Source organism: Calonectris borealis, chromosome 9 (genome assembly GCF_964195595.1).
Source record: "Calonectris borealis chromosome 9, bCalBor7.hap1.2, whole genome shotgun sequence".
In the NCBI taxonomy this organism is placed as follows: Eukaryota; Metazoa; Chordata; class Aves; order Procellariiformes; family Procellariidae; genus Calonectris; species Calonectris borealis.
The window spans coordinates 15,743,309-15,762,155 of NC_134320.1; the positions used below are offsets into that span (position 1 = coordinate 15,743,309).

An 18,847-nucleotide genomic window follows, 5' to 3' on the forward strand; every position below is an offset into this window, starting at 1 on the left:
CTTTTAATTCAAACTTCACATCTTCCCCTATATTAGGAATGGTATAATCCAAGGTATTAATAAATACACCACTCTGATTAACCTTCAAAAAGTTCACTGTTGTCCTTTGGGTGAAAAACTTGAACAAAACTCATCTTGTTGGTTGTCACTACCAAGGATAGTTCAGAAATCCATTTTAAAGTCAGAATGTGAAATCACCACACAGGTTAGGATGCACTGCTCTGGAAGCCCTCTTAGACCCTACAGACTTCCAACAGCAGCAAATAAACAGCCTTCTAACAGTGTTCTGCAATACAAACACACAACCATTTATAGCTATGCACAGTAAACAGCTTTTCACCAGAAATGGCTAGAAATACTTCTGGAATTGGCTCTAGAAAAGCACCTAGAGCCAATTCCAGAATCAGTCCCACAGCCAATTGCCGGCTCATTTCTGGATTCTTCTCTAGAACCATGCCTAGAACCCCACCGAGAGTCAATCCGAGAAACACTACAATAGCTGCTAGACTCAAGTCTCAGCCTTATTGTCACAATCACTTCTAGAGCTGCTTCTGGAAACATTTCCCCACTGACTGACAGCACCAACCCAAGAAACTGAGAGTCATATTCAGAAACGTGTCTAGAACAACTCTAGAGTTGTTTCACAAGCCATTCCAGAAGCACTTTCAGAACTATTTCCTCAGTCACTTCTACAGTCAAAATAAAATCATGCCTGTGATTTTTAGCATTTCTTACACAAAACCAGCTTGGATAATTTCACCTTCTGATGTGCTACAGCACTGAGGTGATGGCAGATGCAAGCAAGATTTGTGTACACAGAAATCTGCATGGGTTTTCCATTCCAGTACTGCAGCATAAACAATCATTTCAATCTCTGTATCCTTTCAGCTTCTTCCCTTTGTTTCTGTATAGTATTTTATACTGAAGAATTCTTGATGACAGCCTTGTTCTGTAAAAGGTCTGTGATCACAGCCACATAGAACATACAGCACTTTTGACAAACTACAGCTTTAAAAGTTATCTGACTACATAGGACCTATCTTGCAAGCACTTTACAACGCATTTTATTTATCTCACTGAATAAAAACTAGCAAGTGATTGATCATGGTCTGTAAAGACTTCTGCAAGGGAAGATGGGTTACTGAACTAATTACAAAATAGAACAGGATCCAATAAAAATATTGGATAAAATATAAAATGAAATAAACAAGTGCCTTGGAGATGGTAAGTCACTGTAAGGGCATCCTATCAAGTAACGTGAGAGAATCCTTCAAGATTTAAGATTGCTCGAAATCTTCATGTCAAGATGAAAGTAGGTTTTTTTTTTTCTTTAAGCCAATTATTAAGCTCTATAGAAAAATATATTTATTTCCATTATGCAGGTGATCAGAGAATGTTCATAAAACGTCTCCTAGTCTGGAAATCAAGCACCAAGAACCATGTCTGTACACAAGACAGCAGTAACTGGAAATACAGTAGTTCAGCCTAGCATGGTAGTTTGTAATCAGAACTGTAGTCAAACTTCTACTTTCTCTCCAGGCTTTGGAAATGGGCAGGTTTCTACTTCTCAGTCAATGGAGTTCTCTAGTCATACGCTTCCTGAGGAAATGAAAGCAAAAGGAAAATACGGGAAGCTAGTTTATTAGCTGCTGTTTTTTCAGATAGCCATACATGCTAAGTTCTTGTGAGGCACCCCAATATCTGAGTAATCTTCACCACTGTACATCTCATTCGTGTGAGGAAGCATGACTGGAACATTTCCTAAAGCACCACAAGACCTAGAAACACATTCCAAATAGTCAAAGAAAACTCACGCTACAACTCTGCAAAACCACAGAGGTATCATCACAGACTGAGTTCATATGGCAACACCTTCACTGACATAAAAATATCCCACGGACATCTCCAGGACCAAATCCCACCCAGAACAAAGCATTCTAACTGACTCAAGGGGCCCTGGGTCAGACTTACGAGATCCCATATTTCAACATTTCTCAACTGAAGTGATGAAATCTCTTGCATCTTTTTAAATACAATTGTCAAGAGTTACTAAGTTACATTTAAGATACACGAAAATTAAATTCTTTAAACTTTATCTTTGGAAATACATCATAACTCAGTTTAGGTTCAAAATATGCTCAGTCAAAAAATTGATTAATATATCCTTGATGGTGAAATAGACCATACCAGTACGTTTGTAATAACTAAGAAGTTCACTTGACATTTTCACCCTCTAACTTAACTACGCTTGCTTTTGACACTTCTACACATTTCCAAGTTTTTCATCTCTCTCATAGTCTGATAACTTAGGATAAGGTTACTAGCAACCACTCAGAAAGAATAATTTTTGACATTTGAAAAAGCACCATTTGTACATTTTTCATGAAGAAGCGACAGAAAAACCCTTGGCCATTAATATTTAAACCCTGGCTCATAAACATCTCATTTCATGAAAAACAGAAATATCTTACCATATCTACAAGACAGTAAAGAACATGCTTTGGAAATGAAATATCCATTTATGGAATAATTATATTTGCATTGCTGATCCTCTCCCTAATCTCAAAAAGCCACAGAAATTACAGATTATTCTTTGCTCCTTACAATAAACTGCTTTATGCAGAATCTGAAGGTAGTATATGTAATACAGAAAAATATCCTGACCTTGTGCAAAACAGTTTGGAATAACATACTTTTCAGTATCACATGAATTTTAGAGACAGTTCAAATATTGTGTTTACTATCTAAAAATTGTTGTAATAGTCAGCACATCCTTCTCATGCTGCTTAACATAACTACAGCTAACTATCTAGTAGGATACTCCTTACAAGGAGCAATTTTGAAGTGGCCAACTAAAAGCAGTTATTAAGCCCATTTTTACTTTTGTAAGTGATGCTAACTTACTAGTGAGATAAGCACAGCTTGCCATAACTCTTCTTTCCTCTAACCTTAACATAAAATCTTATAAAAACCAGCATAAAATTACCTGTTGCTTATTTGTCAAGACCGTTTTTGGTTACTTTAACATGAAATCAAGTTAATGTAGAGTTATAATCCTTCACTGATCCTAACATGCCCATGTCTGCAATTTAAGTTTTGTGGAGCAAATATGCAGCACCTTCAATACCACAGTTTTACAGTGAGTATTTTTTTTTAATTGATTTTGTAAAATTTTTCTTCATCTAAAAGAAAAAGAAAGAAAAAAGAAAATTATATATTCCTGAATTAATGAGCTGGTAAGCTGACTGCTCTATAATTCTCAAACCCATTGTCCCAGTAAGCATGTTTATTTTAAATGCACCTGAAACTAACACTCCATAACCAGTCTTCATTTATACTTTCAATATCAGTTCGTTATCTAAACTTCCAGAGACATAAGCTTTCAACATAATGATTTTTCATAAGACATCTTTGTCTAAATGTATTACATAAATGGTAGGGTAATCATTGATTTATATAGTAAAAGATAACACTTAGTACAGTTACCACTAACTTGGTGCTGACACAACACTTCCGAATCAGAAATTTTAATATCATTAATAGTATACTTGTTCACAATTTAACAAATGAGAAAAAGAAGGCTAAAGTGACTTCTGAATTAGGTGCAATAGCACTGTGTTCAAAACCCACATTTTATTATTCCTTCAGTTACATTTTTATTCAATAAATACCTAGTTTTCATGGAATACAACATGCTGAGTCTTAGATGAGCAGCACAGAGAAGTCGGAACTAAAACTACAGGAACATCATACTAAAAGAGATGAATGCTGGGCCACTGGATGTGACATTCTGCAACATTTACATTACACAGAAGTTTCAAACAGTGATGTCTAGGTAAATGCAAAAGTTCTTTTTTGTTGTTTTGGGTTTTTTTGTTTGTTTGTTTTTTTACAAAGAGGGATTTAACACAAGTACAGACTTATTTCACTTGCTATACAACCTAAGGCCTCTGCCTTCAGAATTGTGCAAACTTACATTTCTGAAGTTATCTTCAGAGAATGATGACGACACAAGCCATTTTTTCATTTTTCTGTTCTCAAACACTCATTTTCAGGAAGTAATTTTAAACACAAAATCCCAAAACATTCAGTTAGATCACCCTGAAACATTTAATCTTTCAACACCATTTTATGAATAGCTCTACGTTAACTTTTTGTCCACTTGACTAGATATTTTATGTCTGAACATTTGGGGAACATCTTACCAAGTTTTGTATTGTTTCCTCTGAGAGCAAACAGAAACAGTATCTGTTGGAAAATGTTCAGATTCCTCTCTTTTAGTTGCCACACATCAAAATCAATAGCCTTTTCAAAAGGGAAAAATAAACCTAGGTAAATTTTTCAATGTACGTAATCAAACAACTGCAAAACAAGCTGTTTCAGGCCTAATATCTTCTTCCACAGAAGTATTCAGAAGTGTATCCAGATCATTTGTGGCAAAGCGTGGGCAGAAAAATATGGTGGTGATTAATGACCAGGCACCTATGATACAGAGCCTATATCATGCTTAAATTTGTCAGAAGTGACATTTCTATGGCAAAACTGAAAGGCAGCAAAAGAAAGACTACTCACTATTTCTACTATACTGAATGATAGAAATCAAGTGGGTATGGAAGGACCTTGTGCATAACATTCTTATAAAAGCGATTTTGGTCTTACAGTAGCTATTAGAAAAATTATATTTTTCCTTTTTTAGTTAAGGACGTTGGACAAGTTGGAATTGTTGGAATTTCTACATTTCACATGTACTCGATCAGGTTACTTTGTACCTATGGCAAAGGGAGGAGCTAACAAGGAAATCAGCATCTGTGCAATCGCAGAAATGAAATGTAATCGGCTATGATTCAAGAGTAACAACATATATTAGGAAAGAATGGGTAAAAGGAGCAGCTGTTCACATTATTTCCTGAGCCAAACCTTTTAAGGTGACAGTGAATAGCAGTCTGTACTTTCACTTGAAAGCACTACAAGAATTCCTTGGATGATGTCTCTCAAGAGTTTAGGAGTTTAACAAAATCCACAACTTCCTCTCAAGATCTCAACACCGTGCTTTTAAATCTATACCAGAGTGATCAGAGAATGCTTCAACACAGAGCATAACAAATACAAATGGCATTACTTAGAAGGGCATTTTAATGTACATACAAATACCTAAACTTTATGTCAAACTCCCAGGATCATTTGCAGGCAAGAAAATGACAACAGATAATATAATTTTGTGAATCTGATCCAGCTCCACCATATAAGAGAGATGCCAAAAATAAAAGCTTTTCTTCCTTTCAGGAAAAAAACACAAACCTTAAATGTACAACTTCAGCAAGCTCCCAAGTTATCTCATTGACACACAAGTCAGATTCTTCTGTCGTGTGCATGTAGCTTCAAAAATTAAAAGAGCAAGTGGATTTTAACTGAACTTCTCAATCCCATGAGACATTATTTTCTTTCTCCTCCAGCATTTCAGGATGCTCCCCAAAAGACAGGAAAGAGAATGGGACACAAAAGCCATTTCTATTCAGTCTTCTTTGTGCAAGGTATCCTGGAAAAGCCTGCATTCTTGTGTAAAGTTGCTGTTGAAACAGAAAGGAGATTATTTTAAAATGTGTGCAAATATATGACAGCACTTAGGCTTATGTTTTTGAGAATTAATATAGAAGAAAGAAATTTGGAAGTTACCCGCATGCAAATATTTTTGCTAACAACACACAGTGCCTTTAAGGAAAAAAAAAAGAATCAAAATGCTTTTATAGACAAGAAAAGTGTTCCCTTCATTTTGATTCCAGCTAGTCATGCCTTCTTTAACACAGATAAACATAATGAACTGAGAGTAATCAAATAGCTTACAGTGTTTCACAATATCTGAATAACTAGCCAGTAATTGTATTTCTACTAAGTTTCATATCTGCTTGTAGCGTAAAAGCTGAAAGTATAGTTCTGCAGGTTAGAAGCAAGAAGCAGCAGCAGCCAGGCACTGGAATAAAAAAGGAATTTTCATAAAGTCTGTATGAAAACATGCACATCTAAAAGGGATGGATAATAATTTTATACTGAACAATGAGAAAATTGTAGCAATCTTTTTATGATCTAAACATGATTACCTGCTTGAACAATCTACTTTTCTTGATGGAGGGCTTCTATGAAGGCTTCAAGTTTTTCCTGGATTTCTCGAACTTTTTCTGGAGGAATTAAAAAGATCACCGTTCAAATACCTACTACTTAATTGAGAACCAGAAAGAAAAAAAAGAAACAAACCAAACTTGCAAACATGAACAAAAACTAATGCTGTTGTCAATACTATCCTATGCATTTAATTTCTTAATTACTAAGATTTAGAACATTTTTCTACATCAGAAGAAACGAAACCCTGTCCCATATCAACCCTTGTCAAACATATTTTATGATTTCCATGCTAACTGAATAATTAAAAAATTTACCAAAGCAATCCAATACTAGAAATGTTGTATTTAAAAAACCCTGAAATTTCTATTAGATCATGCACAGCAGAACTACTGTACACCTGTTACATGGAGGGAGTTGTTATCTTTTAATAACGCCCACTAATCCCTTTCTCTTTTAACCAAGTATCCTTATTCTCCACAGCAAGTGTCACAAACACTACTAATCATTCTAAAAAGAGCTGAAAGCTAGTGCCCTTTCAGCAGAGAGAATTTCAGGGAACCAAACGTCAGTATTCAAGACACCTATTCCAAAGGGCATGCGCGATGTTAAGAATGTTTAAAACTTGCATTTGATTTCCTTGCATTTCAGTAGTAACCAGACGGATGCGGGCAGAATCTTATTTTATATAAATACTAAAGCTGGGAGTTTATTTCTCTACAAAAACATGACTTGAACACAACTACAAATAGTTACTAAGAATGAAAAGGCAACATTGATTCAGAAAAATTCAGGGGGTTAGGCATTTTTCCACTCTTTTCTCAATTCCATACAACACTTGTCATCGTATAACCTATTTGATTTATTAAATTGCTTATGAAGCAAGATTTAGAACGTAGCTGGAATCCAAAGCCTGCGAGATTTCCTGCTTCTCTCTCACCACATCCTCATTTGAAGCTCCTTCTGTGTGTGATTATAGTCATGAAAAACACACACTTCAGAAATATGAAGGATCGGGGGAGAGCAGTAGGACAGACAAAAATAAGTTAGATGAGCATAAACACAGACAAAATTTTTTTTCTTCAAGCTAAAAATACTATTGGATTAAAGCCGTATGTTCCCTTGTATGAGATACAAGGTTTGAGCTTTTTTTTAAAATCTTTTATTAATGTTTTCTTCTCTTTAGCAATACCATATGTTATAAACTTGCTTTGCTGAGCTGAAATAACAGCAAAACAGAAAGAAAAACAAAACAATCAGCCTTAAATGGGATACACAAGCATGAGTGGAAAAAAAAAATTACCTCCAAAGAGAATGCTCTAAGAATGTAGCTAAGGGAACTAAAAGTTTCATCCAGTAACAAAGTGATAATCCCACAGACAGTTATGAAATCCATTTTAGAGTAATTATTATTATAATGATAATAATAAAAACTCAACAAAACCCTGTAGTCCTGTTCTAACAGAATTTTAGTTAGCATTTGAAATAAAATATGGAAAATAGCCCGCATGAGGATGAAGAAATCTCAAACTTTTATTTTTATCATGCAATTCGTAGGTGACGAAGGGCAAACCACTTATACTTTCAACACTTCAGTGTCCCCCTCCCCAGTGGTGCTTATCTGTAAACACAGATGTACAGTGAGGCTGAATCACACTCTGGGTCCTAAAGAAAACGCCAAAGAACTTTCTTGAATTTCAGCTGATTTTGTTTTTTTGAAGTATTTTGATATTAAATGAAGATTACAGTCAGTGTGAGAGCAAAAGCTGTATCTTGGAAGTTAAGAAACAGCAGTAGCTGATTTTTACCCAGGCGGGGGGTGTGTGTGTGTGTGTGTGTGTCCTCGATTCAGTTCAGCAGAGAGAATCTTTGAAAGCTGCCAACAAAAAAAAAGTAGTCCCATGATCACTTCTCCTCACTAAGCGCATTCGAAGTGTTTTCATCTTTTCATCATTCATCTTTTTAAATAAAAAGAGAATATGTATTGTTTGCATGTCAGTATATAAACCTCTTGCGTAATGAAAACATTAATTCTATGGCATTTATTTAGGCAACTACTTAGCTCGGCTTCCAATAGTGATGCTCTATGCATGTTTACAAAATTAGCCTTTGAAATAATGTCCTATTACCTTGGACAGAGTTGACATATTTTTGGACATTATTAATCCTGGACCTCACTCTCCAAAACGAGCAGCAGTTGCCAGTGATAACTGGAAATTAGATCTCACGACCCAGAAGATCTCTTCATGTTGTGCTTTCAATAGCTTTATTTTTGATGTGGATTTTTAAATTTTAATTGCTACATGCTTTCCCCAAGTATGTTCTTTATATTGATCAAGCCATTAGACTCAGTGAAAGCAGGCAGATTTAGCAGTATTAAATGCAAGTATTTTCCCTTCTCAACCTCTTGCTAATGAAATATTCCAGTCCTGAAAATCAACAGCATCAGCAAAAATCTGTAATTATTATTTCACCCTTAAAAAAAGGTTTGTGCCAACAAAATCTATTTTAATTTTCTGATTAGGGCATATTAAAATAACAGGATAGCAAATATGTATTCCACCAGAATATACTGAATCAGCGTGTTTGCTCAGAGAACAGACATACTAAAATTGCCTCCATATTATGAGCTCTTTATTAGTTTTTATACTTGGACTGAATTGAAATGATTGCTTAACTGTAACAATTATGAGGTCTTGAGGTAATTTAATACTTTGAAAAAACATGCTGGCTATTCTTAAAAAAGAACAGTTACAATGACTGCCAAATAACTGCAATTATTCATGCTATGCGCTGTATTCTTAGCAGTAGTAAAGCCTTTTGCAGCAGCAGACCCCAGCCAACCTGTAACATTTTCCCACAAGTCCATTCTGTAGCAGAGAGAAGCAGTCTGCTAAATTGGTTTACTTTTTAAATAGGCTAACGGCAGAGTTATGCATTTACACAACACACATCTTAATAAACCAGCAAATATAAATGCTCGGGCAGAACTCTTCTAATGAGTGCAAGTGCAGGGTCTGCAATTCTGGGATAACTGCCCACAGTTTCATCAGCGCCATGTGACATTGCATTTGGATCAACAATTAATTGTTACAATTCGAGTTGGACGTTACGCATCTTTACTTGGGGAAGTTCTCTCCTCTGTGAAATGTACAAGCTGTGTACCCACATTTGCAGGGTTTTGATTGACACCTAGATCAAAATATTAGTGACTTACACTTGTAAATTGTAGTACATTTCATTGAGGAAGGTTTATCAACATGCCAAACCCAGAACAACATTTGGGTTTCAGATAAGAATACTTATAAGGGATAGACAAAGGGGACCTCTTGCTCTTTCTAGGTTTTGTGATACTGTGTTTTTCCATGTACAAGTAAGCCACAGATTAAAAGCATTCAGCTTGCTAGAAAATTATTTTTGTAAAAGGTTGAACTACCCCAGCGCTATTATACAATGCTCCAGTATCACAGAAGGCTGTTAAAGTACTACACTCTTATTACACGATACTGCAGAAGTTTAAATACATACTATCGCTTACACTAGATTCTAGAAAGATGGCGTAGTCTTTGGTAGTTTTAATGCAGACCTGAAGTTACAAATACATAATTCTTCCAGCACCTGCTAAACAGTGATCAAAAATCAAATTAAATCAATGAAGAATAACTGTAACTAAACTCTTGTTTCCATCTTTAGAACAGTAAAATTCACAGGCCTAGGGGCAATGAATGGCTATTCTACTTCCCATTTAACCCTTGTTTACCTAAAAGATAAGCTGGTTCATACATCGACTCATTATGCCTCTTGATCTGGTCATGAATATTCCCGTAATCCCCCCTCCATATCCCATAAAACCTCACTGACAGAATGAGGAAATTCTTTATTCAGACGTCTTGAGATCCTCATTCATGCTCAGTCTCTCCTTATCTCCATATGAAATGATATTGCTACCCACTCATTTTCTTTTCATTAATCCTGTGATCCTAAATCCAAAAGGCTCAAAACCAGACTAATTGATCTGTAATAAGGATTTGGATACACTGTGAACACAGAAAGACGCAGCCACAGATAAAGTTTGCTTTTCCTAATATTATAAGCTGGTCAGAAGGGAAACCCCTGAAATATTCAGTCTTACAAGGAGTGCTTGCTTACTGATTGCTGCCTTAGATAGCCGAGCTTATCTACTAATTAACAGTGCAGAAGCTGGGGAATCACTGCTAAAACAGCTAAAGTTAGTTATCAGACAAATCTCCTGAGGTAAGGCCAAATAATCTCAAAAGAATATTAAACACAAATTACAAAAGTAAAGTACATTACTGATTTATTTCAACCATGCTCTAAGTAGCAAGAAAAAGTTTTCCAGATATTCTCCAACTGCATTAACTGGTTTAATAAAAGATGTGGCCTCTGCTCACAAAACCTGTCTTGCTTATGCTTCTGAAGATAAATGAATTTTGAGACATTCAAATCATACATACTTACCTGTAAAAAAACCAATGGTTTTAGCACAGAATTTAAAAAATGTTCACGTGTCTCTGTGCCATAACAGGGAGAAAACTGCATGAGTATTTTAGGCAAACCAAAAGCTTTCCCTTCCCCTGTTTACAAGATTGCCCATATGACATCAATTTTCAGTTGCAGCATCAAGAAAAATTGTAAAATCTTTCTGGACACAGATCCATCTTTATTTTGTATTTTGATGAAACTTATAGCATGAAACAATGATAAAAATGCGTTAATACCTCATAATAAATCCTCCTGTTCTGCATTAAAGTGATTTCTACCTCCAATTAATGTTACATGGCTTTGATATTTGAAAGCTCATGGTTATTACTCCTTTTGCTCCGGATTCTGCTTAGACTTCAGTCACCTCTTTTTTTTTTTTTTTTTTTAAATCTTCCTTCCTTTCTTAATCCCTTGCCTATAAACATTCTCACTGCTTGCTGTGCTACTTCTATGTTATGGTTAATTAACCATAGAGGCAGAAATGTTGAATTTACTGCTGTGAATGCATCATCTTTCCTCTAGTAAAAAGGAAGGCCCAGTCCGTAGTCAGATTTCGTCAGAATGCCCAGAAGCACACCATTAAAAGCTGGAAATGTTGATCCACAGTTTCCTATTGAAAGCTGAATCTTAGCTTAGGGCTACCTAAGACACGAACGCCGTAGTTGTATACAACCCCTTATGAACAGTCAGGTGGAGAAGAGTGTGTGGGGGAATCACCTCTTCGGAGTTCAGCCTTTTGTACCACGTTCCTGGATTTTCTAAGGACCATCCAAAAGCTTTACTTCTTGCTGAAACAGTATGAGGCAGCATGCTCACAGCCACTCCAAATAATGCCCCAGAAAGCAGACTCTCCACCCACAGTTACAATACCTGCATCAACATGCTTTCTCATGTCCTACACAACCACAGCCTAACAGCTACTATAATTTACTGATCATTGCAGGGTCAAGTCCTGCTGAATTTTAGAAAAACCTTTGAAACTACCCATCACATTTTTTGCCAGTTTCCTCTTGTTCACATACCATATTTTCCTCTGGATTTGGCCAAGAGGAAAGCTAAAGTTTTAAGGGGGGGAAGCCAAAACCACCCAGGCTGCCCTTAAAGAGACAGAAGATAATTTATCAGCTGCAAAGACAGATTTATAAGTAGAGGGCCCCCTCTGTTCCTTTAAGGCTGCAAAACAGATGGGAAGTGAATGGACAGTCAAAGGGTCAAGAAAACACATGGGAGGTGCTGCTTGTCTGCTGTATGTATGTTCCCAGCATAAGAAAGAGGTCAAGATTGTAACTGCATGGCTGGGTGCAGGAAAGGCCTTTTCTTTAAGCTGTTACAAAGACAAACGCTGTTCCTCATCCTGCTGTCAAACTGCTATAAATATTGGTTTGTCAAGAGAGTTTCAGCAGCTAAAAGTTTTTTAAAAAAGGCTGAGCAGGAGGATGAATCATGTGAATGATTCTTAAACAATTAGCTCATTAGTGTAATAAAAGCACTGCAGAACCCTGAAAAGTTTAAATGGAATTTATAACAGTTCATGTAGTAAATCCATGAATCATTAAAAATATACAGCCTTTAAAATGCAAGCTTGCAGAAAATAGCTAGAATACTCTTTAGTTACTAGTAGTTAGACTGAACGAAGATGCTAACTGACGCTACATCGTAGTAGCTTTCCTTTAACGTTACACAATGTTTCTTATATGTATTGCAATCTATAATGAGATTTGAATTTGCGGCCAGTTTAATTGATTTCTTTCTATAAATTCTGACTTCAAAGTATGCTCTCTGGAATGGGATAATTATGATACAAAAATGTTATAAATACATTTATAAATCAGGCCTCCCCTCTCAGATATATAGCTAAACATCCACCATTATATTCACCAGAGTTACTGACAATTTTTCTACTTGCCTTAAATGCCTTTGCTATCCTGAGATAAAAGGTATTTTAATCTGAGCAACATCTAGAATACTTGTACTCCAGTCATCAGTTCCAGAAAGACAATGAGGAGGACAGGGACATGCTCTAACTATCCAAGTGCATCAGGTGAGATGCTTTCATTATGAAATAGACAAAGATAATATTTCAGTGTCCTCAGAAATATTTATTTTATACCCTAGAAAAAGACAAGGTGCTAAACACATTATTTTAATATCACTATTAAAATCTCCAAGAGTCAGTCAACATATCAATTTCATGGATATGAGTTCATCAACAACTGCCTGCTAGTGACCTGGTTGAAAATGTCCTTTTGCATGGCATTAACAGGAGAAAACATCAAGGAGCCTGTTTCCTACAAAGCCATGTATATACTGTACATTTTTTTTTCCTTGTTGTAGATGAATCCACATCTAAAAGAGGAGGAGATGACCTCCAGATTGTATATTTAGCCTGCTGTAGAAACATAATAAAATGCTTAAGAAGTCATTTTAGATGGAAAAAAAAAAAAAATCACAGCTGCCATCACTGAAGTCAATTTTGTTGCAAGTATTAATATCATATTAATTATTAATCCCTGCATAACATATCTGAGTAAAGCTATCAGCTGCCTGTACAAAACAGTATCATCTTTATTTCAGACTAAAGATAACCAGGCAGCAGCAGAAGAGGGCTTGTCTGAAAACACTTCAGCTACTTTTACAAGGTATTAAGCATTGGGAACATTATTTTAGCATTACTAATAATGCTTTTTAGCACCAGAAACAGGAATTGTGCATTGTGCTGATGAAATTGTAGATTACTAATCAATCAATGTCTTGACCTATAGCTGCCCCAGATTCACACGCGAGACCTCTGCAGCTTAATGAAACTGCTTCGGCCACACATTTCTCCCCTCCTCAGTCGAACAGAACAGAAGCTGACTGTATTTCTTGGAGCGGTCCCCGGGGCTCCTCAGCCTCGAAAGCACGAAGTCTTTTTGTCTCTGACGGAGCATATGAGAACTGAAGTATGGGGCTGAAGCAAAACTGACAACTATGCAGACTACTGACTTTATACAAGATATGTTTCTATGGGCTATTACACGTCAGTCCCGCTTATCTGCAGAAAAGAAACTAAATATTACCAAATCGTGATGTGAGGTCACAAACCAGCATACATTTCTATACTGTCATTAAGGTTAGCTTAATGTACAAATGATTATTAATCTATACTAAGCTGCAAGTTTATGAGAGTCATGATGTCTGCAAATAGCAAGGTAGGACTTGGGCACTTTTCAGTCCTCTGTCTCTACCTTATATTTTTAATTAAAATTGTTCTCATAACTCAGTCTTTCAACAGAATTTAGCTGTGATGCTTACTGGGCAGCTAGAAGGAGCTTAGTAGCTGAATGACAAGACAACCTCATAAAACAGACTCACAACTTGAATCAGACTTAAGACACAGAGAGATTTAATTTAAAAACCAAAACCGTTAAGCTAGAATGAATCAGAACATGATGATGCTCATTATTTTGGGTGGAAATAGTGAAAAGTATAAAGGCAAACGAGAAATATTACCCAATGATTCATCCAGTGATGTAAAAAAAAAATTAACGTTTTCTTATGCAGAAAGGACATATATAAAGGTAAATTACTTATGTAAAGGCTACTGTAACCTTAAGGCTATAAAACTGTAAAGAGACTTTAACATAATAACTGATACGTGTTGGTTCTCCACCCAAAATAAAGCATACTCAGTAGTTAGCTAGATAGTAAAACAATACTCTATCATTTATGTCTCCCTAAAATATGATGTCAGAAAATGAAATGGTGATAAATTTTTAGATCATAATAATAAACTTCATTTTTGATAGTCAGAAACTTAAGGCATCATGCCCTGAAGAAAAAAGGCTGTTATATTATTTTTTCTTAGTTTGTTATCATCCCTAGCTGAAAATATTTCCTTCCCTTTTGTTTTTATATAGACTTCCAAATTAGAAGCGAAGTGGAGTCCACTACAACATTAACAATGTACAACATACATGACACTGACTTCTCCAGCTTTTGGAAACCTGAATGTTACACTCCACAGTTCTATACTAGTTCAAAGCAAATACATATATTAGTCAGTTTAAAAGTCTGTATTTATACAAATAGTACTCTCTCCATGATAAGTACTTATTTAAATTTTGATTAATAGGTACCCTCATAAGCAACCAGTACTAAAAAGAAAACAGCATCCAATTAGATGTTTTGATCCTTGCATCATTAAGGAAATTTTAGGAAAAAAATAGATTTGGCAGACAACACCAGAATGATCCTCCAGTACAAGAGACATGGGTCTAGGGTAAGATTAACAGGCATTAAATATGTCATTACTCATGTAGCAGTTTATCAATATTTTTCAATGTTAACTTTAAGTGATAGGCTTCGCTTAGTCAGTGACAAATGTGCTGAACTTTGTAAGGATCCTGGACATCAGTGCCTAACTCTTCGTCAATAACTTTAAGAAATCACAGCAGACAGACTTTGGTCATGTGGGATTCTTAAGTTAAGTAAACCATCACTCCATCACAGGAGGTTTAAGTGATGTATGTTCTCCCTTGAGGATTACTTCCCCCTCTGAGATGATGCAGCTTTTTAAAGCACTTTCTGCCATGACACAAAGCAGGAACTACTTTATCTGCACTTTGACACAGACCGTCCTACGCATTCTTCTGGTTTTAATTCATTAGTTTCGTGCAGCTGCCCCAAAACTCAGAGAGAAAAAAAAAAACAAACAAAAAAAACTTAAACATTCAACCAGTGTCTTTCATGTCAAAGCACACTTGCTTGGGTTAATTTAATAAATTAGCTACACGGAATTAAAAACATGATAATAATGCAAAACCAATTAATTTGCATTCTAACAGAGTACCAGAAAGTTAGCAAATCTACTAAAAACAATGGGATGCATTGTTGTTGACTTGCTCATGTTCAAAGGTAGGGGAAATTGAAGACACGACCGCACAGACTGATTCCAAGCACGTTGCCCTCTGACTTCCTGCGCCACGGAGCACCAGGACCTCTACAGAGCTCAAAGGCAGCACAGGAGTCATACTGCCACCAGCCCAGTGGTGACACCAGCACAAGCTTGAACTCATTAGACACAGTTGGCCCACCTGAGCACTTCATTTGACTGATTGAGACTTGGGCAGAAATGAATGTGCTCTAAATGACAACCAGCCTCTGACAAGATGCAGGCCATATTAACGTCCTGGAGGAAGCTGCTGGCAGGGGACTGTGAAGATAGCAGCTACGCCGCACATGCTTATCAGAAGTTGGAGATCGGTCTGATGATTCCCAGAGGGAAATGGCCACTCTGCTTTTGTCTGGTTAGAAGGCCACAACATCTCCTGGTGTAACCTTCTGCCAACTCAGGATCAGACTATAACTGAGTGCTCCTCACTGCTACAACCAGCTGAAAGGAGCAAAGCAAGACTGCTGCCACTTCTGTGATTTGTCTTACAACTATGAAGTGACCATATTTTTACTTACATAGCTTCTAAAACTCCAATATTTAGGCATCATGGAAAAAATGAGAGCTCAAAATAACCATAATTCTGCAGATTCTAATAAAACTACTCCTCCATTTGGATTTCGTAGGATGCTTTCCTCTTTCTCATGTGTGCTGAGAGCAGCAGGGGCAACATCTGGGCTCTACGTTCAAATATCTTCAAAATTATATCTTTTTTTCTGTATCTTGTAAACACTGAAAACCATGTTGGTTCTGAACAAGCACCTTAAGCATTGATTTAAGGACTACTACCAATGCCTCTTGAGCCGTTTTGTCTGCTTCTGATTTCTAGAGGGAAATTACCCAAGATCTGCTTATTTGAGAGACAATCTTTCCCCCTACAGCTGAGCTTTGCCCCCTATGAAATGCTGTGACCTTTTAAAAAAGCTGAAGCTCATAATAGAAGAGAAAATGTAAGCAAAGGCTTTAGAAAGCCAAGTCAAACCATGATTTTAAGGAGCACATGTAATCAACAATGTCATGTAGGACAGAGGTCAAATCAAAATACTGTTGACAGTATCTCAAGGGACTGAAATTTAATTAGGCTACAGTAATGACCACAATATAGGATTAGTTTCACACAACATTTTTATTCTGCAGCTAACAGCAATGAAAGAAAAAAAAAAAATAACCACAGAGCAAGTAATTATCTGCAAGGTACTGCTCACAGACTTTATAGCCAACTTTGCATAAATACATAACAAAAAAGGAGACTCGCTTGGATTTAAATCAGTTTGTTACATACAACAGACACGACAGAGCCCACTCAGCTTAGCCAAATACATCACAGGAATTCCAGATCCTGAGTCAGCAGCTTGCATACGAAAGTACCAACCTAAGCTAACATTAGCTTTCTAACTCCATTAAAACGGCAAGTTTATTATATTCATATATGATATTAAATCATTCATGCTCAAAGTTTGCAAAAGGTTACATTCAACACTAATGGATTCAACACGAGAAAAAGTAAGTTAAGAATTTAATGCAGTGACTTTAAAGGAATGACTTCAGGTATAAAACTTGAAAGTCTTTTACTGTAACACTGGTTTATTTAGTTTTTACATGTTTTAGCCTTTACAAGAAAACAATTAAGTTCTGCAAACTGTTATATTTCATACCTTACAAATGTATGACAGAATTTAAACAAACGGCCCTAAGCTATCTTTTCTTCATGTGAGGGCTCACTCCTTGAAAGTTTCAAAAAGCTTTTGTGCAGAACTAAGTCTCAGCTAGCCCATGACACCTGTACAGGTGTCAATATTATTGACAAATGAACTTGGAGGCTGACCCCTTCACATTCATACCTAGTAATTTCAGGATCAAGTTTCCACAGGCATCCCTCAAGTCCCTTCCCACCTCCTGCCAATGACTCTTGCTGTGTAAATGCACATGGTTTTACTTATAATTTGGTGAATTTCTGGGTTTTCTTTTCCTTTTTTAACTTGTGAGGAAACAGGATATTGGATGAATAGTATGCTGACCTAGGAAAGATGCTTTGCATGTACTATCCTTGTATGTGTTTATCCTGTGCACATAAAAGATGCCTTTGCAACATTCATAGTTTAGCTGTTTAAAAGGAATAAAGCAGAAGAAATAAGTGAAAATAGAGCATGTATATTTCTTTGGGGTCTGTGAAATTTCATCTCTAGTGAAGTCAAAGGCAAAGCTCCTGCTGACTGCCTGAAGCTAGGATTCACCTTAAGTATTCAATGTACATGTGCACCACCTAGCATGTTTTAAATGCTATTGCAATATGAACATATGTAGCTTAGGTTTAGGATAGGACACTAGAAGATCCTATTTCCTTTCTGAAATGATTAAAGCATTCAGTTCGTAACAGTTTTTTTAGTAACAAATCTTAATAAACTAATACTTTCCATGCAGTTGCTAATGAGAAATGCTTAACTGAGAAAAAAAATGACCATCCCCTACATGTCACACAAACAAACAAAAAAACCAGAATGGAAAACACGAGCAACAAGGCTAGGCAAGACCATCTTCCTCCCAGAGGAAAAAACCTAACATGCAAGAAACCAATATCCACTGCCTAAGCCATGCTCATGCCATCAAAAAGCAAGAAAAAGTAACCAGAGACGGGAGGCTTGGCACCAGCTCTGCTGCATCCTCATCCCCTTCACTCCTCCTATAAAGGCCGTGCATTGCCATCTTGTGTTGGAAAATTGTATGGCAACTTAATTACTGTACAGAGTTCACACTATTGAGGAAGTTTGCTTTGGCCCTTATATAAAAAGAGCAAGTCCAGCAGAATGGAATTCTGGAAACAATTAGGTAGTTCTGGAAAGCCTTTCACTGGGAGCTCAACATTAAAAAAAATTGCCATGTTAAAAAGTAGTCTACAGAAAGTTAAGATTTATCCACATGCTATCAATTTTGCATAGAACTATAGAGCATTTCTGCTGAAATTATTACTCTATCATTTGTGTTAGAAACAAAACAGCAGAAAAGATATTATTTATCTTGAAATCAAATTCCTTCACCTATGTATTCATTTTTTTTTCCAGGGAAAAAAAAGTATTACCCAATACCAAAAAACATAATTAAAAAGATATAGTTCTAGGGAAGGTGAGACTTCAAAGAATTGTCTTTTATAAATAATCAACCCACTTTAGCATTGCCATCAAAAAGCTCCTGAAACTCAGCAAATGCCAGCAGTTTTACCATTTTAACAAATTTTGCAGAAAAAAAAAAACATTTAAAAATACTGAAAGCTTTTAAATTTTAAATGTAAGTTCAGAGGCA

The 18,847-nt window shown here is 36.1% G+C and overlaps 1 protein-coding gene across 5 annotated transcripts in view; it reads right to left on the reverse strand.

Annotated features, from left to right (window-relative positions):
• Positions 1-3,598: 3,598 nt before the first annotated feature.
• Positions 3,599-18,847, reverse strand: part of OPA1 (OPA1 mitochondrial dynamin like GTPase) — a 57,216-nt gene continuing 41,967 nt past the window's right edge. For 4 of the 5 annotated variants that reach the window (XM_075158421.1, XM_075158420.1, XM_075158416.1 and 1 more), the window contains 2 exons: positions 6,096-6,173; positions 3,599-5,567 (listed from right to left, as the gene is read on the reverse strand). In XM_075158421.1, coding sequence (XP_075014522.1) covers positions 6,109-6,173 — 65 coding nt within the window. In that variant the 3' untranslated portion in view covers positions 3,599-5,567; positions 6,096-6,108. Of the gene's footprint in view, positions 5,568-5,673; positions 5,710-6,095; positions 6,174-18,847 lie in introns of all 5 variants that reach the window. The other variant, XM_075158417.1, reaches the window with a different exon arrangement.